Source organism: Penicillium brevicompactum, assembly GCF_028827555.1.
Source record: "Penicillium brevicompactum strain IBT 35665 chromosome Unknown utg000006l_segment0_segment0, whole genome shotgun sequence".
Lineage (NCBI taxonomy): Eukaryota > Fungi > Ascomycota > Eurotiomycetes > Eurotiales > Aspergillaceae > Penicillium > Penicillium brevicompactum.
In genome coordinates, this window is record NW_026623209.1 from 318,629 (window position 1) to 338,550 (window position 19,922).

The following is a 19,922-nucleotide window of genomic DNA, read 5'->3' on the forward strand; positions in this document are numbered from 1 at the left end:
ATGCTAGTCCAGTCTCTCACCAAATCCCGACAACCGAAAAAAAGGAAGAAAAAAACAGGAGAAATGCAGAATAAATTTATTTCTTCTTAAAATTGTGCCAAACCCCAGAATTCGTCGGCTAAACTAACCTCTTGATTTGGACAGATGGAGAGCTCCTCCTCCTCCTCTGATAGCCAGTTGAGCCTCACACTTCAGAGAAACGAGGGAAATATTGACATTCCTCGCACTCCTAATGAGCCCAATGAAGCCAATCGCCCGAGAACTGTACAGGCATGTGGGGCATGTCGAGAAAGAAAGGCAAAATGTGATGGCAACCGTCCCAAATGTGCCACTTGCAAACGTTTGAATCGGGTTTGCGCCTACACCGGCTCCAAACTAGACAAGCAGCGACTCCAGCTCCAGAGTCTGCAGCGAAAAGCTCATATATACGAGAAATTGCTGGGAGAAATCATCCCTCAAGTTGCTGTGCATGAGAATATATCCATCGAAAATGTTTTCAAGGTTTGCCACCGAATCCAGCTTCTTTGAGTGCCCCAACTAACGCTGGGATAGAAACACTTCCAGCAATCTCCGGAAATCTTCAGTGATCTTCTCACCTCAGAACATCTAAGCAAGCTCCACATCCCAACGCCAAATTCAAGGATCTCATTGGGTCACATTTTCTTTGAATCTACATCCGAAGGTGCCAAGTCACTGAGACCGATTCTCAAGGAGCCACCAATCCAAGTCAACTCGATTGAATACTGGACAAAGCTTGTGCCCAACGATACCGCAAGTCATTTGCTGTCTTTCTATTTCACCTGGGAGAACCCAACGTGGAATTTGATAGACCAGAGCACGTTTCTTCGGGACCTAGAGAGCCATGGCGGAGAATCCTGCTCTCATCTGTTGGTCCATGTCCTGCTATTCTTCGGAATTGTATGAACCTGATACTATCCCTCGACCGAGACTTCATACTGACTATATCCGCAGAGCTTTTCATATAGACTAAACCAAATCGCAGATCGGAGAGAGGAAAAGGTACTGGGGCAAAAACTGTATGACGAAATTCAACCGCTCTGGGAAAATTACAAGGGGAGACGGGATCTACCGACCATTCAATCTGGTATCCTGCTGGGACTTCTTTCTTGCACCTTTGGACTTGATCGACTGGGTACCCAGTTCATCATGAACGGGGCAAAATCCTATTCCCAGCAGGGCCTACACATACCCCAGGACGGTGGAAGTGACGATCAAAGGGGTTTTTCCTCATCAGAGTTATCCCGGGAAATGGTCTCATGGGCCATCTTCGATGTTCAGGCGTAAGTTCCTTACTCCCTTATCGATTCCTTTCTGACCGCAAGATAGACTGGCATCGCAAGTCTACCGGAAGGTATCCCCGTGGCCAAACCCTCCTCCCCTCAACTGCTCGCCTGAGCAGGCGGAACAACTTGACAAGAATGATGAATGGAGTCCATATCCCTTTGAGGGACCTACCTCTCGACCGAACTATTATACTACTCTCCAGTATCGGAGTGCACTGGCAGCCATCGTGAACGAAATTGCTTCTTTTTCTCTGAATCTCGGAGAAAGGTCTATGACCCCTCACGATTTGGACTACTGCCGTCAGATACACCAGAGGCTTATTCACTGGAAAGCTAACCTGCCACAATCTGTCATGCCCGAGTCCAACACCACCCCTCACATTTTATGTCTACAGTAAGTGTTTCATTTCAATGCTTACCAAAACATCGGAAATGAATATTAACCAGATTAGTTTCTACTACCAAGCTACCTTGATCTCTCTAGCTACTCTGATATCAACAAAGTCAGACCCAACACTTGATTCAGAAGAATTGGTAGTTGGGCAGCCCGACTTCGAAGAAGTCAAAGACCAGGCGATGGAGACTATTGGCTCTTTGATTCTCCTGTTCAAACACCGCCACGGTTGGAAGTCGATACCGATCGTTATGCTCCACTACTTCTGTCTCGGGGGTGTGCACGCTACCTCGCGACTCGACGCCAATGACCTGAAATGGACCCTTGTACTCGAGAGCTGTGTCGTGGGACTCTGGCATATGAGTCTTGGCTGGGGCAGATTATGCAAAGCGTTCCTGCGGACGATCGAGCTCGTCCTGAAGTCGAATGACCTCGACCCGAATCTCATTCCAACCAAGGTGGCTGCTATCTTCAAGCATCTGAACTCGGACTTATGGTCCGAGACTGACATCACTTCACTTTCGGCGGATTACGTGGTGCAGCGGGTTACTAGGAAAGTTGACGCTTCTGCTGTCAGTGCGCAGACCCTGGAAGCTCTGATTCGAGCCATGGAGAATTTGTGAGGGCCCGGTGTTTGTGTATAGATTCATGGCTGTCCCACTTCTCCGAGCTTGTCCCAAGCTCCACCGGACCCTGCAGATCGAAGCCCAATTCATACAGAGGGCTGCATTTGGCTAGCCACCAATGTAGTACCGCTAATTAGCTACACTTGTAGAGTTGATTTCAATTAGCTTCATCAAGTATAAGATCGACAGGTCCACTGTGCTGATGTCATCAACCCGACGCATCCGAGCCGCTCAGAAGCCTCCTTTTCAGTCCGAAAGCCACCAGTTCCTCCAAGTGCCACAAAAGTTAGTACAACCCGATCGCTGTTGTGAATGCCCTCTGATCGTGCATTTTAGGGTTTGGCGTGATATCCTTGCTTGCGACCCCTGGCTCAACAGCTGAAGATCCTCTCTTTGCAATCTCAGCATCCCTTGCGGCCAATAAAACCAGGGCGCCCACCCCATTTTCGAGAATTTTAGATCTCAAGATTTTTCCGGGGGTCGCATAGCATGTGGATAATCTCCTTCTGGGTGTTTCCCATCGTCGCAGGATGCGTGTGGATAGGTAAGTTCCAAGTTTTTGTGTGTCGCGTGATCAGCGCAATCAACGCGATCCGCATGGTGTAGCTAACCCTCTTTCAGCGACGCTGGTCGCCATGCTTGGGGCATGGGCGGCGGATGGGAAACCGCATTACACTACTATGAGCCATGGACAGACCATTCCGTGAGTTTTATTCAGACCAAGCGCATAGGATGGCGACTTATTCAGAACAGGTACATTTCGCATATTGGCGCCGAGGGAATTAAGCCGCTGTTCATCGCCGGTAGTGCAGTAACAGTCGTTTTTATGGACTTATCTCTTCTTGCAGAGCGCTGGCTCCGACACGCCGGCCAATTGGCCAAGAATAGAGGACGATTCGACAAGGCCTGCGCTATTGGATCTATCGCGTTCTCGGTTACTGGAGCTCTGGGGTTGATCTTGCTGTCCATCTTCGACGCAAAACGCCACCATAACCAACACTACGGCTTCTTGATTATGTTTATGTACGATTGACCCTTGGACTCCCCTCGATCAACACCATACTGACTGACCTCCCAGCGCGAGCTACGTGATTTCCGCCGTCCTCATATGTCTGGAATACATTTACATCGGTCTTTACTACCGCCCTCAAGCTCGAATCTTGCTCGTCAGTTTCGGCATCAAGGCGCTCTTTGTGATTGGCGAACTTGGCGTTGCTATTGGATTTGGTGTGTGCATGGGAGCCAAAACCAAAAACCGCAAAAATGTCGCCGCTGTTTTGGAATGGGGTACGTTTCCAATTTTTCCTATTCAAAGCGATGTATACTAACTGAAGCAGTCGCTGCTCTCATTTTCGCATTCTTTGTCTTTTCATTTGTCATTGACTTGTTGCCCTCTGTGCGGACGAAGAAACGTGTTCCCCAGGGCGAGAAGTACCTTCGACCCACACCCGATGGCCCTGTGGACTTCTGAAATCTATATTCTATATGTCATTATATTATACATAATACTTAATTATACTCGATTCTTGGAACAAATCAAGGCCCAGAGAGCCTGGACTTTGGTACGATCCCATGTGGTGACCTCATACATTTTCATTACATCCACTCCCGTGAATATCCCTTAAGAACCCCCATTTCAGCAAAAAAAGGCACAGAATTATTTTCAAACATTAACTATTCACAATGACAACCTTCTACGAACACCCTTACGGTACAGTCTCGACTCTCGCACATGTAATACAATGTGTCAGCTCATTCGTTGTCCTCGGCATAACGGCTTGGGCAGTCACTGAGACGAAGACTCTCACTGTGATATTTTCATTGGTCATAGTATGTTTCTTTTGTTCCAGTTTCGTACCTTGGACCTGCATGAATAGTTGTTTCTAACTCAAATCCAGGCTGTCCTCACCCCGGTCGTCTACGGCATAACGTTGACTACAAGCTGCCTCACCAAACGCCGTAGATGGCACGTTCTCCCTCTGCTATTTATGGATGTAGTGATTTCTTATCTGTGAGCATGATTCGTTCTCTCCTATATCATCGTAAAGGTGTGATTAAACTAACCATTATAAGCTGGCTCACTTCCTTCATTTTCCTGGCTGAGAACTTCAACCGAGTCAGCTGCAGTGTCCATCTTTGGAACAGACAAACGGTTTGTAGCCGGAAATACGCGGCGGAAGCATTCAGCTTCATTGCATTGTAAGTCGAGCTTGAAGCCATATTTTACTATGATCGCCTGCTAACGACAAAGCTTCACCTCCTTTGGTGCCATGATATTCGAGCTCTTGTACATTTACCGCCACAATGACGATCTCCCGATGCAGGAAAGGAAGAATGGTCATGCGAACTTGGAGCATAATCTTCAATCCGCCGGTGTGATGGACTCGAGGTAGATTGGATGCACTTTTCTATTTTTCTATTGGACACCCGGGGCCGCAGTGCACCTTTTCTCTTGAATGAGGGGGAATAATCTGGGGATTCTTTAGTTCCAAGGTTGATCTTTAATGATACAGATTGGACGCCTTCTGAGGACGCATATAATACAGTAATGTACAAGTCGGCCTTAAGCCCACTCGCCCGTTCTCTCGAATGGCTTTACAAATCGAGTAGCCTCGAGTGTGACCTCAAAAGTAGCCATATCGACTGCGGTAATACGGGCATCAACAAGACAGAAAGTGTCCAGTTTGTCTTTATCGGCAAAGTCCTCTGGAATCGTCACCGCGCAATTCAGTCCCATGTTGGCAATCACCGCAGAATATTCCGTGTCGAACTGTTTGGGCCTTTGACGAGGCGTACGGAGTACACAGGGGAATGTATCGGGAAGAGCACATTCGTCGAAATAGAATGCGCGGAAGAGAAGCATGCACGCCCAATGTTGGGAGGAGAAGGTATCGAGCCAGCGGAGATGTGTGCGGAGAGGTTGTGTGTTGGAAATGTAGGCGTCCAGTGTGGACTTGGAGAAGGGGAGGAGGGAGGTTGGAGTGGAAGAAGAATCGTTCGGAGAGACCCCATCAACGTCGGCCAGGTCGGCAGCGGGATCAGGGCTGTCTGTCAGGGCGTTGAATTGACGGCCATGCTCATGCTCAAAGCGCAAAGCTGCCTCAATCTGATAGTGTGCAACTATGTCTGTATACCGACGTAGTGGACTCGTACTTTTGACGTATGCCGGAAGACCCAGGAAGTGGTGATGAATTGGGCTGGTCGATGATCGAGCCAGAGGGGCAACCATTTGGAAAAAGCCTTCGCCACCAAACTGATTGAGGTTCTTGTTGGTGAGGCGCCCGTATTCTGGATCATACCAGGTTCCATCGAAGATGGCCGGGATGTTACGGGCAGCACAGAATTGGCCAGAGACGTGTCCAGCTAAGTTCATCACAAGCGAGATCAAGTTGTCTTTGGATTGGTCACGAACCTCGTACGGGTCGAATTTTTCGTTGAGGGAGAGGCGGATAACTGGGTCTCCAAGATAGTACCGTCCTTGTGAAGCTTGCATCTCATAGGGTTTCATTCCCTCGCTGCCTGCCTGGACTGAGATGGCAAGGTTTGGACGAAGAGGCGTGGAGTCCATGGCACCATTCCCCTTTCGGATTTCGCGGAAAGCCAACATCAGTTGTCGCATGGTGTGGAAATTCTCCAGTTCCTCGGGGCGAAGGGACTCTTGAATGATTTTGCCTTCAGGTTGCTGTGGGCTGGTGTACTCACCACCCACAATCAGAGGCTTGGAGGTTGCATCGGACTCGGAATTGAAGACGCCACGCAGTGTTTTATGCGTCATGTTGATGACGTTGTGAATCGTGCCGTTTTGAATTTTACTATCCAGGAGTTCGCCTTGCAAGTTCATCTTGGCACTGAACGTGAGCACAGGCCGGCCAGCAGCCAAGCTGAAGTTAGGCTCAGTGAGGGTATTGGGAAGCATAGGATAGGTGCGTTCTGGAAGGTAGGATGTGGACAGGCGTGTCGACGCATATTCAATGATAGGGTCGTCATGTTGAAGGAATGCCGTTGGATTGGCCACATGGACGTGCACCCAGAACTCGTTGCTTGAACCTGGAATCTTCTCCAATGAGATACCATCATCGATCTCCTGTGCTGTCACATCATCCACACAATACACAGGCATATCTCCCCAGTCCTTCCTCAAGTCTTGCATGGAATCTTGCAACCGCTCAGTTGCGATATTCTGGCATGACTGCACAACTTCTTCGGCCTCCAAATCCTTTGCAAGTGACACCCCGTGACCAGGAAGCATCAGATATTGGTCAAGTGGGAACAGGTTTTCCCATGGCGCGATCACACCAAGCTCTTGCAGCAGAAGCCGCGTTGAAGCCTCGCTCAGACCAATGGCGTTGTACATGCCCGTCGCTCTCATGATGTGTGTTGCGGTCGATCTCAAAGTGCCAGAGGGCATGATGATAGTAGGGACAGCATAGAGCTGCAGATATTCAATGATCATCTGATCGTTCGCGTTGAACTGCTCAGTGGGCATCTCTCGGTAAACCATCGGATTTCCGTCCTTGTTCGCCGGGAATCTCTGGGACGATGGACCGACGCTGGACATTACAGTGGGAGAGCGAACCTTTCGGCTCAAACGAATCAACCGCTGTGCCTTAGACAGGAATTGCTGCATGGGATGGCCGCTCATTTGCTTTTGGGTGCTCTTCGCCAATACACTCTGAACGCAATGATCTTGGTGTTCGTGAGTCCAATCGACAACTTGCTTGACAATATTGGCAATTCTTTTCGGTTGCACAATGTACATCCGACTGAACACAGAGCTCGACTCTTTTTCAACGAGGAAAGGAAAGCGACGGACAGCCTGATGAACAGCAAAGATATTGACGCTGGTGAGCTCGTCCTCTTCGATACCAAGAACATTCATTGTCAATTGTTCGAGTGTGAGATGAAGAATTTCTGTCTCATCTGCCACCTGGCTGTGCAGATCATCCAGAACCTGGGAATTTTCTCTGTAAAACGCCAAGGTGTGGGTTTTGAAGTTATTCATCATCTCCAAAAGTTGACCACCCACTGACCGAGGTAAACCACCCTCTGGCGCTAGTTGAAGATCTTCGTTCGCAATAGCTTCTGTGTCTGGGAACCAAGGCTTCAGAGGCTCAATCAGTTCAACCGGAGCAAAGTCTTTGATCACATAATCAAGTTCCATGTTAGAGCAAATGCGCCAATTCCCGTTGGAGCTATAAAACTGCTTTTGCTTATGGACAGACCGGACATAGATCGCATAATTGAAGATTCCATCGGCGTTTAACCGGGCAACAAGATCGCCTGGCTCAAGAAATTCGCCTTCATATTCCTCTGTATGTAGGCTCTCCTGCTGCGGTCGGTTTGGATCGCCCCAGAGTTCTCTAGCTTCTCGGCCGTTTGGCATGTTGCCCACGATCTGGCCGGAGTCTTGAACTGACTGATCACCGGTTGCTCTCATGAGGGGATCCAATACAGGAGGATTGGTCTCCTGCCATCTTCGCAAATATTCTCTGATATCCCCGTGAATTTCGAATTGGGATTTGAGGAGCAAATTGTTGTCGGAAGGAGAAAGCTGAGGTATTTGGTTGTCGGTCGATTGATTCTAGTACCGAGATCGCAGAGGTTAGCTTGCCGTTTTTTTCTTCACTCCTGTAATGTTTCAATATCCCACACACCTTGCTTTCATCGCCAGGGGCCTTATTACCATTCACTGTTGTCGATCTGAAGGAGCGTCGCCCCCAGGGCAACGTGGATGTGGCGGGCGTGCGGACAACCCATGATGCGGGTGTCTGTTTGGACTTGTAGCTGAGATGAGAGCCATCAAGAGCTCCTAGCTTCTGCAAAGCCCTTATTCTCGTAATTGACATGGCCAGCCGTAAGACGTTGGTCAAGGTCACTTTCGCATCTCTCTTGAAAACTGGATCATTCTGCCTGTCATTGCGATACCGCCCAGGGCGGTATGTAGTGGGTCTCGTGACCACAGCCAGTGCTTTAGCCAATCAAATCACGGGAAGGAAGTATACCAGCCAGTTTCAAAGTTGTTTCTTGAATAATTACTCCGTACCAAACCTCCAGTCAACTCGGAGACCGTGTACGGAGTACTCCGTAGTATGGTATGTCATGAAGAGCTAGTTGGTTCGTCATATGTCGCTTTGTGCTCCCTCAACTATTTCTGTGTTCACTACTCCGTATTGCGCGGAGGGAACTCCAACCAGTGACATTTGAGTCTACCCATTTAACGTGTCTAGCCTCGAGATGTGGTAGCTCACTTTCAAGGCGTTGGTTCAAAATACTCCGTACCGTTGCATACATTTGACTGAGGACTTCTCTTGTTTCTCACCAATCGTATTTGTACCCCACCTCGGGATCCGATAACCTATCTCGTCTCAATTCGATCCATGGATGCGTCTCTGCTTTGCCCATTAGGAGGCTTGCGGTTTTCTAAAGCCCAACCACGAACCGCTTGCTAGACTCATAAGAGGTACCTGTCTTGAGCCGAGAGTCTTGATCTATTCGCAAAGACGGTTTCTATCTCCGGCAATGTCCAAGAAAGGTTCCATCGGCTGGCTAGTAAAATGACCTGGGGCACCATGGTGCCCCAGCCGTTATGTGTGAATTGACTCATCAGACTGTGCCCTATATAATTTTTTTTCAAATGTGCCTTTGCTTTGCAACAATTGGAGAAAGTGTGACCGGGAGCATTAGAAACGGAGTCAACGCGCCTAATCGGTTTCGACGCAATTCAGGGGCTGGTTGCACGGGTTCTGATCGATTGCTCGCGTGGTGGACTTGTACTAATATTTGTTGCTCTAAGCGAAGCGTTTTCCATGATGATCATCGCAGTCTTTTTTTAAAACAGCAGCTAACGACTCCAGCGTGCTCGCAATCGTTTACTGGTACCCACCTCGGTCAGTGTTCGGAGCGAACCAAATTCATGTGATGGTAAGCCCAACTCCTAGCAATAATGGCACAAGGGGCCGAACATGTGGATCGACACACATCAAACTTGACAGGTCGTGAGCATCCCTTCCTCACTTGTCTAAGCGAGCTGGCCTTCAGGAACAGGAACCTTTTCAAGGACAATCCCCCGCGAGATCCACTTTGGCTACTGCGTTCCCGGTAGGCTCACTTGTCGATCGTTCCACCCGTTTCACATCATCGCGCCCCACTGGGCTTTTCGGTGTCGTGTGTGATGAGAATGATTCGTGCAAAAGATGGGAGGTTCTTGATTCATTTGCGCTGTGGCTGCGCTATTCAGTGTACGGCAGCAAAATCCAAGCTAGCTTTGGGCTCGGCTCTTTGTCCGACAATACCGCAGAACTAACTCAGCTAAACTTCAACATGCCAATGCCCCGAACTAAAGTCAAAAGCCTTGGGGAACCTGACGATCTCTGGGTCACTCTGCTTGTGCTAGTACAAGTCGAGTCTCAAGCATTGCCAGAAACAGTCAAAATGATCGCCGAGACGTCGATTGAGCGTTGGCATCTCGGTTTGACATTCGAGAGCGACTTGTCTGATTGGGCTTACTGCTGCGTACACTCCAACCCTCGCCCATAGCTAGTATTACTTGTACACCAAGTTCACGCGGATCGGGGCAAGATGGGCATTCGGCTAGAAGGCAGAGTTTGACCCGAGCGCAAACTTCAGACTCTCCCTTATTTCAAAGTTATGGAATATCCGAGGGTTCATCTTTCGGACGCCATGTGCTTCCCTGATGAGAGTACAGACTCTTCAGTGCCGAGTTCCGCAAAAAGAAAGCCATAACATGAAGCTCCTTGATGTAAGATGGAGCCCACAGCTGGTGAGATCTTGCCCAAGTGAGTATCGCCTAGTGGACCCGGGCTCCCTTGGCTGAAGAATGGCTCTGCGGAAGATTCTTACCCGATCGCGGTGGAGCCCCTATTGGGTCCATCCACTATCCAAGAGGGGCTTGAAGGATAACCTCCGATCAGGAGTCTCTGGGTCATTGCTAGGTAGTGCTCAGGGTTATATACCATGGGTCCCGCATCCTGAAATTCCGAAGCTGTGTCTCTATCAAGGCTTGCACTGCCAAAATTCCGTCGCTTTTCAAGATTTCTCTTGTATATTGCATACAGTATAAAGTAACATCGCGCTAATGTTTGGAGGTAATGGATGGCGCGCTTTGGCGCTTTCCCTCGCCTTTGCGCCACAGGCACTGGCAGACATCTGCTCAACCCTGAAAGACGGTGGAATCGATATCGAATACCCTCTCACGTTGGACTATTCCAACGACCTCACCAAATATTGGTCCGCAGCATGTGGTGACCTCAAGCCAACGTGTATCGCCGCTCCTTCTAGCGCAGCGGAGATGGCGCAAGTGATCAAAAACCTCCACGACGTGGAAACTCTTTTGTTGGTTTTGCCCCTTCCATAGCAAGGATCCGATCTAACCTCAAGCAGCGCGGTCAAGAGTGGAGGTCACATGCCCAACAATGGGTTCGCTAGTATCCAAGACGGCCTCTTGGTTTCGACAAAGAACTTGGATCAAGTTGACTATAATCCCGACGATCATACCGCCATCATCGGCCCGGGTCTGTCATGGGAAGAGGCCCAGAAGGGACTTGATGGAACTGGTCGGTGCGTTGTTGGCGGCCGTCTCGGTGGTGTCGGAATTGGCGGATATATGCTTGGAGGTATGTGGAAAGAGGCTCTGTGCGTGCAATCAAATCTAATGAGTTCCAGGTGGCATGAGCTTCTTGAGCACACAATACGGCTGGGCGGCCAACAACGTCGTTGACTACGAAGTTGTCCTTGCCAACGGCACTATCGTCCACGCAACCGAGAAAGAAAACACTGGTGAGTAGTGATTGTGGCTGCTCAAGGCAACGGCTGACACTGGATAGACCTCTTTGCAAGCTTGAAAGGTGGAGGAAACAACTTCGGTGTTGTCACTGCATACACCATGCAGACTCACCCCCAAGACCATAAGGTCTGGGGTGGTAACTTCATTTTCACATCCGACAAAACCCCCCAACTCCTGAAAGCTCTGCGTAACTTTGTCGATGAGTATCCTGATGACAAGGCCGCAATCATTTTGACCTCAGAGCACGGTCTGGTCATCGATTTCTGGATCATGTTTGTCTTCTACGATGGACCCGAGCCACCTGCGGGAGTCTTTGATGAGTTCACTGACATTGAGCACACCTCTACCGCCAAGACCTGGGATACTTACTACGACCTACTCAAGAACAATAACTTCTTCATTCTCCAGTAAGTCACTTCGGAAGTGCATAATGGGAAAATTATTGACTGGCTATTAGTGGCCAACGCTACACCATCGCCACCGAGACTACACCTCTCCCTAACAAGACGGTGGGCTCAGGAGTGCTGCAGGAATACTACGATCACTGGTTCAATGTCACCCAGTCAGTGCTGGAGGTGACCGGTGTCCTGGGCTCAATTGCTTTCCAGCCCGTCCCCAGAACTTTCTCACAGAAGGCCAAGGACCGCGGTGGAGTAAGATACAAAATTCCAAGTTGCGGATCTCATCAAACTAACTCTTTCTCAGGACCTTCTTGACGTGCCCTCGGACCAGCCCTACATCTTCATTGAACTCGATTTCTCCTATGGGCTAGCCATCGATGACGAGAAGATTGATGCAGCCAACGTCGAACTTTACCAAGGCCTGGACAACTTAGTCCAGAAAAATGTCGACAAGGGCCTATTGCCCGACGTGTACCGTCCCTTGTTCATGAATGACGCCTACTACCGTCAAGATTATTGGAGCCGTATCAGCCCGGCATCCAAGGAGCTGGCGCTCCAGACTAGGAAGCGATATGATCCCGATGGGTTCTTCCAGAAGCGGACCAGCGGTGGATGGAGACTGACCGAGTAAACGCCCCCAAGGCAAAATTTCCGGGTATACACAACTATATAATCATTTAATATTTTGTCTCATTTCAAGCTCATGAGACTAAAACAATCTCTTCTTGATATCTCGTGGAACCTATCTGTTTCTCACTTTCGCTATGAACTGACCTCGGACGATCTGAGTCACCATGGCAGGTGTAGAAACCATTAATTATCGGTAGAGGGTGGCTTCCAAGGTTTATCACGGTATAGGCTTTATTTTGCCCATCTGTCTCGCTCAAAAATTACTTCCAAGGTTTCCCTTTCAGATTTAGATAAAATAGTTCCGACCATGGAAGGTTCCAAGGTTGAAGTAGATATTAACCTTTCAACGTGGGCATCTTGACCATAAAGACGCTGCCCAGATTTTTGGCTTCATCCCTCACCCAAGAATCGTTGGTTCTGTCATATTTCTCCTCGACGAAGATCTCACTGAGAATAGAAGGAGATGCATCTCGGGCTCACCAGCGATCCGCCCAACAGTTGCCGTTGAATTTGAACATATTTCAAGAAGCGGCTCGGAAAATAGATTTTCGAGCTTATAGGCTCAGAGTAATATCATGAAACATGATCGACCATCCCCAGCTCAAAATATTTATTAAAGTAAGCGCCCGTGTCAGATTTAAACTGGATCGCAGAACGAATGGCTGAGAAGCGCCGGGAGCAAGTTAGGGTTTCTCCCAAGCGCCTATATGCGCCGGGGTGGAACCGCCGCTATTTCCAGCTCTATCAACTTTCTTAGTGAATTTCTTTAGTATCAAGGGGACATAACTCTAGATTTTACAGCTCTGCCACCTATGCCGATCGCTTTATTCGGCAGACAGCTCAAAGCGAATCTATTCGTCGGGCCATCTTCCCCAGACAATCTGTAACACACAAAGCATGGCCCACCGAATCAACTCAAGGTCTAGATTGCAGAACCCTGGCCTGATATGGTCTAGAACTGGAAGTCTGAGGTCATCTTCAAAAGGGCTGCTTTGTTCAATCGGTATAAATAGTTAGGCCGCGCCAGTCCATTCTTCAATCTGACAGCCAACTTCACTTTCTTTCAGAACACACTCCCTTTGTTCTTCAAGTCTTTTCTCTTTTGTTCAAGTACTCAAAAGCCTTTGTCTTCGACTATAACTATCGCCCGCAGCCCTCTAAAGTCCGTGTCTCGACTCATTCATACGTACACCAATTCGAACCCGTCGCCTCAATCCCTTCATTTGTATCATCCGCTATATCAACATGGGTCCTCGCTACGGTGCCCTCGGCGCAACCTTCCAGCTTGCTCGCCTTTTCCAAGCCTGCTCTCTCATTGCAGTAGTTGGAATGACAGCCAAATTCATCAGCGTGATTGTTTCCAATAATGGCACCCCGCCTAATGTCCTCATCGGCACGATCAGTGTGGTATGTCCCTTGCTTGCATTCAAATACACCATAGCCCCAAACCTTGAGTTGAGGATCTCACTAACAGTCTCAATCGTTCACAGACGTGCATTGCTGTGATATACTGCATCATCTCGACTATTCTTTACATGGATGACATCCTACCTTTCCTCATTGTGGCAGTGTTGGACTTGCTATTGCTCATCGCCCTGATTGTTGTCGCCGTTATCGTTGGAAAGCCGCTTTCCTACCTTAAGTGCTCTACATTGGCCGAGCTAGGCGATTCCGATGCTACTCTCTACGCATTTGCATCTCGAGTGTCGAGCTATATTGCCAACATCACCGGAAAGATCGATTATGTTGCATTCGTCGGGGCTTCAAAGGCGATTTGCGTCGAAATGAAGGCCGTTTGGGGATTGGCCATTGCGCTTTGGTGAGTTTGTCTGAACATCAAAATTTTGAGAGAATACTGACCTCTTTGTAGCATCTTGTTTTTCTTTTCCTCTATCTGTAGCGGTTTGCTGTGGCAACAGAAGAAGAAGGCTCTCGCAACCAAGGAGATGGAGTAGAGAGAATCTACCAAATGTCAAAACAATGAGCGCGCTTGATGGAAAGACCTCGGGAACTGCTGCCTCTGGAGTCTAGTTATTTGGCAAAAAGCCAAGTGAGCGAGTTGGTATCTTGTTGCTTGTTTTGTGATATTTACAGCGTATGCATTAATAACCTGAGTTTGACTTTAATCAATCCAATCATGTGAGCGAGATTTGAAAAAAAGAAAATAAATGTACAAAGTAGATTGATTCATGCAGTTCAAATCGCAGAACCTCCTTCAGCCGGAGCTCACAGGTGGAATGACAGCCACTTCGCCACCGGCTTGAATCACAACGTCCAAATCCTCCTCGACATCAACATATTCCCCATTCAAGCTGACACCACAGCTGGAGAGGACCTTGGCGACAATTCCGGGGTACCGCTTCTCGAGCTCGCCGAAGAGGTCGGATAGCCTCTGTGGGGCGGGTAGACTTTCGGTATGTTTTGAAGTGTATTGTGACGCTGAAGCGAAGTAGTGGATTGTGAATGTTTCTGGCATGATTGAATAGACAGCCCTGACTCGAGAATTGAGACGAAGAATGAGAGAAGGGAGTGTGAAAGGGGAAAAACAAAAGCTTCCTATCAGTTCGGAGTTGCGATAACAGCGGGGTAAGTTCGGCAGTCCCCGAAGTCAAGGGCAATGCTATAATCTATGTAATGCCAGTTTCAGTTTCATCTAGAGATCTATTTACTTGGCAAGCTCTTGAAATGCGCTCGCCAAATCACTCTTCAGGTCTTCCCAGTTCTCCAAGCCCACACTGATCCTCAGCAACCTCCGATCAACCGTACTATCCGACATGGCCCTCCACTCAATGAGCGTCTCCACACCACCCAGACTAGTAGCGTGCTGGAAGAAATGCAGCAAACTGGGCAGTTTCTTTGCGAACTGTTCTTCCTTCATATTGATTGCGAAAACAGGCCCAAACCCATTCGGCATCTGCTTCTTCAGCCATTCCCCGCCGTCCTGCAATGAGGCGTGAACCACATCCCGAAGAACCGCCTGCACCGCCGCCTCAACTGAGCCCGGGACTGGGTTGGGCGCATGTAGGGAAGCGTCCAGCCAAGATACCAGCTTAGTAGCGTTATCGCTCTGGCGCTGGACGCGCACTTCGAGGGTTCGAAGACTGCGGACACCGAGCCAGGATTCCATATTGCCCATCACGGACCCAATGAATAGACGGTCGGTCTTGAGCTGTGCGGCCCACTGCTCGTTCTTGGTTACCAGTACACCGGAGAGCAGATCGGAGTGGCCACCGAAATACTTCGTACCAGAATGCATGATGATATCGGCGCCAAAGTCGAAGGGCTCTTGGAGACCAGGTGGGGCGAAAGTAGAGTCTACGATAAGGATAGCACCGCGAGAGTGGGCCTTTGCAGCGTAGGATGCTATATCGAAGGCCGTTCCGAGGGGGTTGACGGGTGTTTCCAGGAGGATGACGTCGCCTTCCCCGAGAGACTCGGCGGGGCAATCGAGTGGAAGCTTCTTCAGGCCATTATTGCGGGTGAAGAGAGCAATGACTCCGTGACAACCGTGGTAGCCATCGCCGACGGAAATATTGCGCGGGTTGAGGAGCGTCAAAGCTCCGTGGAGGGCTGAGAGGCCCGAGGAGTAGCTTACGGCTTGACCATTGAGCAGGGAGGAGAGGATCAATTCAAAGCGGGTGGGATTGGGCGCGGACATGCGCGAGTAAACGTGAGAGGTGGGATCAGGGGCGGACTACATGGTCAGAGATGGAAGAACCGAGCAATACACATGATTCATACAGTTGCATCGGCGGCCGCGACTAGCTTGGAAGGATCATTGGAGTAACGAAATGTGGTAGAGAGATGTAGGGGAGGGGCGACATCGGTCACGATGTTCAGGGCATCATCGGCATGAAGGGAGCGCGTGGAAGCGCCGTAAGAAGACATGGTTGAAGTATGCTGTATGCTATGTTTGGATATACACGAGGTTCAAAATATAAGACTCCGACAACGGCCCGCTTCGTAGGTGCGGGGATCCCACGTAATCAACGATCACGTAACCGCCCGGCTATTATCGGCGAATGGAGCCCATTCGCGATGGCTCTCGTACTGACCCGGGAAGAGCTGCTTTGAAGGTGGCACGAGCTGCAAAGTATTAGTGATAGTCCAACGATGTTTGCGAGAGCACACATACCAGATTCAGTATCAAAGGAGATAGCAATGTCGTCGTGTTCAATAGGATACTCGGGCATGTCGAGGCACACAAAGTTTGAAGAAGGGTCTTCGTCCTTCTTTGGCAGCGCAAACTTGGCATCAACCATACGTATGCCAAATTTACCAGACCGACCGAATGATTCCATGATATCTGTGCCCTTCAGGACAAAGTTCATACAAGTACCATGTTGGAACTCCCCGAAGAAAGCGAGCAGTTGAACGACCTTTTCCTGTCGAACGATCTGAACTCGAGCTAGAGAAGCTTCCCATTTCTTATAGATGGGGACCATACTGCGTCGTCGGGAGATTGAGAAAGATGAAGCCATCCTATTCTTGTTAGTAGGGAGTCCACTAGGAGACAATATTCCACTTACCCATCATAAAGCACCTGGAAGCCGGTTACTGCTGCCTCGAATGCGTGAAGGTCTGTAGCAAGTTTAGTGATCTAGCACGCAAAGAGTAACCAATGAACATACCTTGCATAGTAGGGAAGTCTAGTCGTCGAATCATGGGCTTGGTCGTGATCTTCTCCAGGAGTCCGGTCATTTTCCCGGGCAGTTCTGGGGGGATGAGATTATCCGCAAGGGAGAGAGTCATATCATGCTGCGCAGGGCGGAAAAGACTCATGCTCGTTGGACGTTGCACGTCTAGGCCCACCTTCAATTCTCCGGGCCCTGCACACAGTTAGCATTTTTTCAAGGACAAATCCTGATATCAAAACTCACCTAAATTGATACGATCTGTGACAGAGCCCCATTCGGTTGCAACAAGGGCTCTCAGATTCTCTGAAAGAATTGTAGGTCCATAGCCATGATCAACGTAGGCATGCTCCTGATCAATGACGCATACGCTCCCCGCAGGGAAGTCCAGATGTTTGACAAGGGGCCGGCCGCTGAATGGATCCGCAGGCTGTTCGATGCTGTAGGAGGTAAGGGCAAACTCGGGCGACTTGATTTCGCCATTGCGCGGTAACATGCCAAGCAACACGGAGTGTATTTTGGAACGCTCCTCGTCCTCGTGGAAAGTCATCAACATTGACCTCGTGCGGCCATCTTCGGTCACCTTCAGCAATAGCGCAGGGGCACCGTCCTCGCCCCGTAAAAGGCCGAATACAACTGGTGACCCATTGCCCAGAGTATGGCGGATACTACTCAAGGTCTTCACCCTGGGACTAGTCAGGACAGCCAATCGGAATCCACGGTGCGCGTTGCGAGTGCCTGTTCCCTCGGTGATAGTGACAGAACGCTCAAATAAGCGCACGCGACACCTTTCCACTGGATCTGGAGGGAATGCCTTTGGTGTGCCTGGATCCATGTACTGGAAAACCTTCACGGTATTCTCGAAGACAACAGTCTCCCCTGCCTCGGGATGAAGACTGTCCTCCGACTTCTGCGTGTACTTGACGATGTTCCAGAGGGTCTTGAAATCTTCTTCTTTGAACATAACATCCAGCTCGAACCCTCTGGGGAGCTTAACTCGCATGGAGTGAGACCGGACTTGCCAGTCTACATCCTCCCACGTTGGACCTTGTTTGCGATCGGATTGGATCATGATGTTGACCAACTGACTTTGACTGGTGATGGCAGCGAAGACATACCAATCGGACCGTTCACGTACAATCGTCAGGGCACAAGGCATAGCATATTGCTGTTGCCCGTCGTCATCGCTAGAGCTGACACAAACCTGCACAAACAATGTACCGTAGCTGAAGTAGCGACTGGTGTCACCCAGTGGCATCATGTGCACTAAGCTTGGTGTTTTGCCTCCATTATCGGCTAGCATTGACCTTGTTGCGGCACCGGACAGAACTGCCGATACATCAGGGGCGTAGAAAGGGTATCGTAGCCAGATAGTCGTATCCAGTTGTGTAGGAGAGCCTTCATCTGAGACAACCAAAGCAAGAATGTTGTTGCGTTTGATGGACATAGAAAGCGAGCGTAGGTGATTGATTATGGTTTGATGCAAGCTGAGGCTATCAACCATGTTTTTGTCGCCTGTAGTGTTTGCAACGGCTATCAAGGAGTCAATGCTCATGGAACCATACCGGGAAAGTTCGGGATGGCTGGGAACGATATTTTCATTAATCCACAACGCCTTTCCGAGGTCAATGACAGCCTGTTTTGCAAAGCTGGGAGGCAATGTTGCACGCGAACGGGCATACACTTCCAGTCTGGTTTTCCCTCGCAGGAACCACCACACCGCGGCGCGAACCCATTCTCCCAGCGAGGTCTCCATCAATGGCTTGACACTCTCAGCGGCAAGCTGGATAATGCTCTCATACAGTGCATTATATTCCTTGAACTCGGCAAATGCGGTATCACCGACTTGGTTGGCGATGTTGCGGATAGAGAACTTAGGCGGTTGCGGGGCGCGGACGGGCTCTGGATTAGGCGCTTGGCCTTCGCGACTGGGTGGCGAGACAGGATTTTGATCGGGCAGATGTTGGGGCGGAGGATCGGTACGCGTGGGCGAGACCTTACCAGGGCTACCGGGGATAAGATTCGGAGGCATTCGAGGGTCAATGGGACTGAGAGTTGCCGGTGCGGGGGCACGTTGTACTGCGGGACTCGGAGGGTTCCGAATGGAGTCTACAATCGATCTCATTGAGAGCGAGACTGACGGCGCATGCGATGTGACTGACGTTGGGGCTGTTTCGTAGGCAGATTCGGGGTCATTATGGTCGTGATGGCCTTTCAAAGGCGGTTCAGGGCTTGGTGGGCTCGGGGGAGTAGGCAGGTCCTCATCATCAACACCCGGGGACGATACATCGTCATCATAACGGTGATGGAGCGCGCGACCTTCCTCTGCTTGCATCTTATCACGTATCCGCTGCGCGAATGCGCTTTCTTCGCTGTCTCCGCGGAAAGATAACCTGGAGCCGCTTTCGCTCATCGGCAAAGTGAGCAAGAAGTCCGAATCCTGCATGTTCTGCATGAGAGGCGGCTTCCAATCGTCCCGCCGAGGTGAAGAGCCAGCTCGTCGAGGTCGGGACTCGCCATCGCCCAGCGATGTGTCAAGTCGCAGGTCCGGCAAATGGGACCGAGAGGGATTTTGCGACGAAATATTGCCCAACGGGGCTCGGTTCTGCGATTTTTGACGAGCCCATGAGATCTCAATGGTAGGTTGCTCTGACTCGTCACCACCTTCACCAATCACATCCGGTGTCTGGTTGCTGAAGCCCACGCGTAGCCCTTTGCCTTTGCGACCATGGGGCTTGGCAGAGGCGGGGGCAGGGGCAGGGGCAGATTCATGCTGGCGGTCTGCGAACTCGAACGCGGAGTAATCGTCATGGGATGGCACCGGCGGCGGGACGGGAGCGGGGGCTGTGGCTGGCTTGGGCTGATAGCCTGGGTGTTCTGGAGGGGAGTAGGCATTCTGTGGAGGGATGTATCTCGGGTCGCTAAGTGGGGGTGCTGGTGCTGGTACTGGCGCTGGCGCCGGGCCCGGTGTCCTCGACGTGCTCAGGAAATCTGCGATCTCTCGGTTTGTCTGCGCAGCAGCTTTACTCTTGTCCTTGGAAAAGAGCTTCTCACGCCAATCGCGCTTCTTTGGTTTCGCTTGTGGTTGAGGCTGCTCGGGCAGAAAGGAAAACGGGTCATCAGCGGGCAT

The 19,922-nt window shown here is 50.1% G+C and overlaps 9 protein-coding genes across 9 annotated transcripts; 5 read left to right on the forward strand and 4 right to left on the reverse strand.

The window, feature by feature from the left end:
- Nucleotides 1-1,167: 1,167 nt before the first annotated feature.
- N7506_008296 (putative C6 transcription factor) lies at nt 1,168-2,321 on the forward strand (the record flags this gene model as incomplete). The annotated part of the gene is made up of 3 exons (XM_056957589.1): nt 1,168-1,301; nt 1,348-1,698; nt 1,757-2,321. 3 exons carry the CDS (start codon nt 1,168-1,170, stop codon nt 2,319-2,321), a joined length of 1,050 nt encoding a protein of 349 aa, XP_056806979.1.
- Nucleotides 2,322-2,813: 492 nt separating this feature from the next.
- N7506_008297 (Frag1/DRAM/Sfk1 family protein) lies at nt 2,814-3,795 on the forward strand (the record flags this gene model as incomplete). Its single annotated transcript, XM_056957590.1, has 5 exons — nt 2,814-2,868; nt 2,946-3,027; nt 3,078-3,347; nt 3,403-3,611; nt 3,662-3,795. The coding sequence occupies 5 exons, from the start codon at nt 2,814-2,816 to the stop codon at nt 3,793-3,795; spliced, it is 750 nt and encodes a 249-aa protein (XP_056806980.1).
- Nucleotides 3,796-4,007: 212 nt separating this feature from the next.
- On the forward strand, nt 4,008-4,717 carry N7506_008298 (MARVEL domain-containing protein; the record flags this gene model as incomplete). Its single annotated transcript, XM_056957591.1, has 4 exons — nt 4,008-4,154; nt 4,223-4,335; nt 4,398-4,523; nt 4,576-4,717. The coding sequence occupies 4 exons, from the start codon at nt 4,008-4,010 to the stop codon at nt 4,715-4,717; spliced, it is 528 nt and encodes a 175-aa protein (XP_056806981.1).
- A 170-nt stretch (nt 4,718-4,887) lies between these two features.
- N7506_008299 (exoribonuclease II) lies at nt 4,888-8,170 on the reverse strand (the record flags this gene model as incomplete). Its single annotated transcript, XM_056957592.1, has 2 exons — nt 4,888-7,905; nt 7,979-8,170. The coding sequence occupies 2 exons, from the start codon at nt 8,168-8,170 to the stop codon at nt 4,888-4,890; spliced, it is 3,210 nt and encodes a 1,069-aa protein (XP_056806982.1).
- Nucleotides 8,171-10,419: 2,249 nt separating this feature from the next.
- Nucleotides 10,420-12,159, forward strand: N7506_008300 (FAD-binding oxidoreductase; the record flags this gene model as incomplete). The annotated part of the gene is made up of 6 exons (XM_056957593.1): nt 10,420-10,676; nt 10,725-10,957; nt 11,007-11,120; nt 11,168-11,534; nt 11,585-11,780; nt 11,833-12,159. 6 exons carry the CDS (start codon nt 10,420-10,422, stop codon nt 12,157-12,159), a joined length of 1,494 nt encoding a protein of 497 aa, XP_056806983.1.
- Nucleotides 12,160-13,403: 1,244 nt separating this feature from the next.
- On the forward strand, nt 13,404-14,113 carry N7506_008301 (uncharacterized protein; the record flags this gene model as incomplete). The annotated part of the gene is made up of 3 exons (XM_056957594.1): nt 13,404-13,565; nt 13,649-13,977; nt 14,029-14,113. The coding sequence occupies 3 exons, from the start codon at nt 13,404-13,406 to the stop codon at nt 14,111-14,113; spliced, it is 576 nt and encodes a 191-aa protein (XP_056806984.1).
- A 260-nt stretch (nt 14,114-14,373) lies between these two features.
- On the reverse strand, nt 14,374-14,634 carry N7506_008302 (MoaD/ThiS family protein; the record flags this gene model as incomplete). The annotated part of the gene is made up of 1 exon (XM_056957595.1): nt 14,374-14,634. The coding sequence occupies one exon, from the start codon at nt 14,632-14,634 to the stop codon at nt 14,374-14,376; it is 261 nt and encodes an 86-aa protein (XP_056806985.1).
- A 189-nt stretch (nt 14,635-14,823) lies between these two features.
- Nucleotides 14,824-16,046, reverse strand: N7506_008303 (cystathionine gamma-synthase; the record flags this gene model as incomplete). Its single annotated transcript, XM_056957596.1, has 2 exons — nt 14,824-15,852; nt 15,900-16,046. The coding sequence occupies 2 exons, from the start codon at nt 16,044-16,046 to the stop codon at nt 14,824-14,826; spliced, it is 1,176 nt and encodes a 391-aa protein (XP_056806986.1).
- Nucleotides 16,047-16,170: 124 nt separating this feature from the next.
- N7506_008304 (uncharacterized protein) lies at nt 16,171-19,922 on the reverse strand (the record flags this gene model as incomplete). The annotated part of the gene is made up of 5 exons (XM_056957597.1): nt 16,171-16,244; nt 16,294-16,640; nt 16,688-16,739; nt 16,790-16,987; nt 17,039-19,922. The coding sequence occupies 5 exons, from the start codon at nt 19,920-19,922 to the stop codon at nt 16,171-16,173; spliced, it is 3,555 nt and encodes a 1,184-aa protein (XP_056806987.1).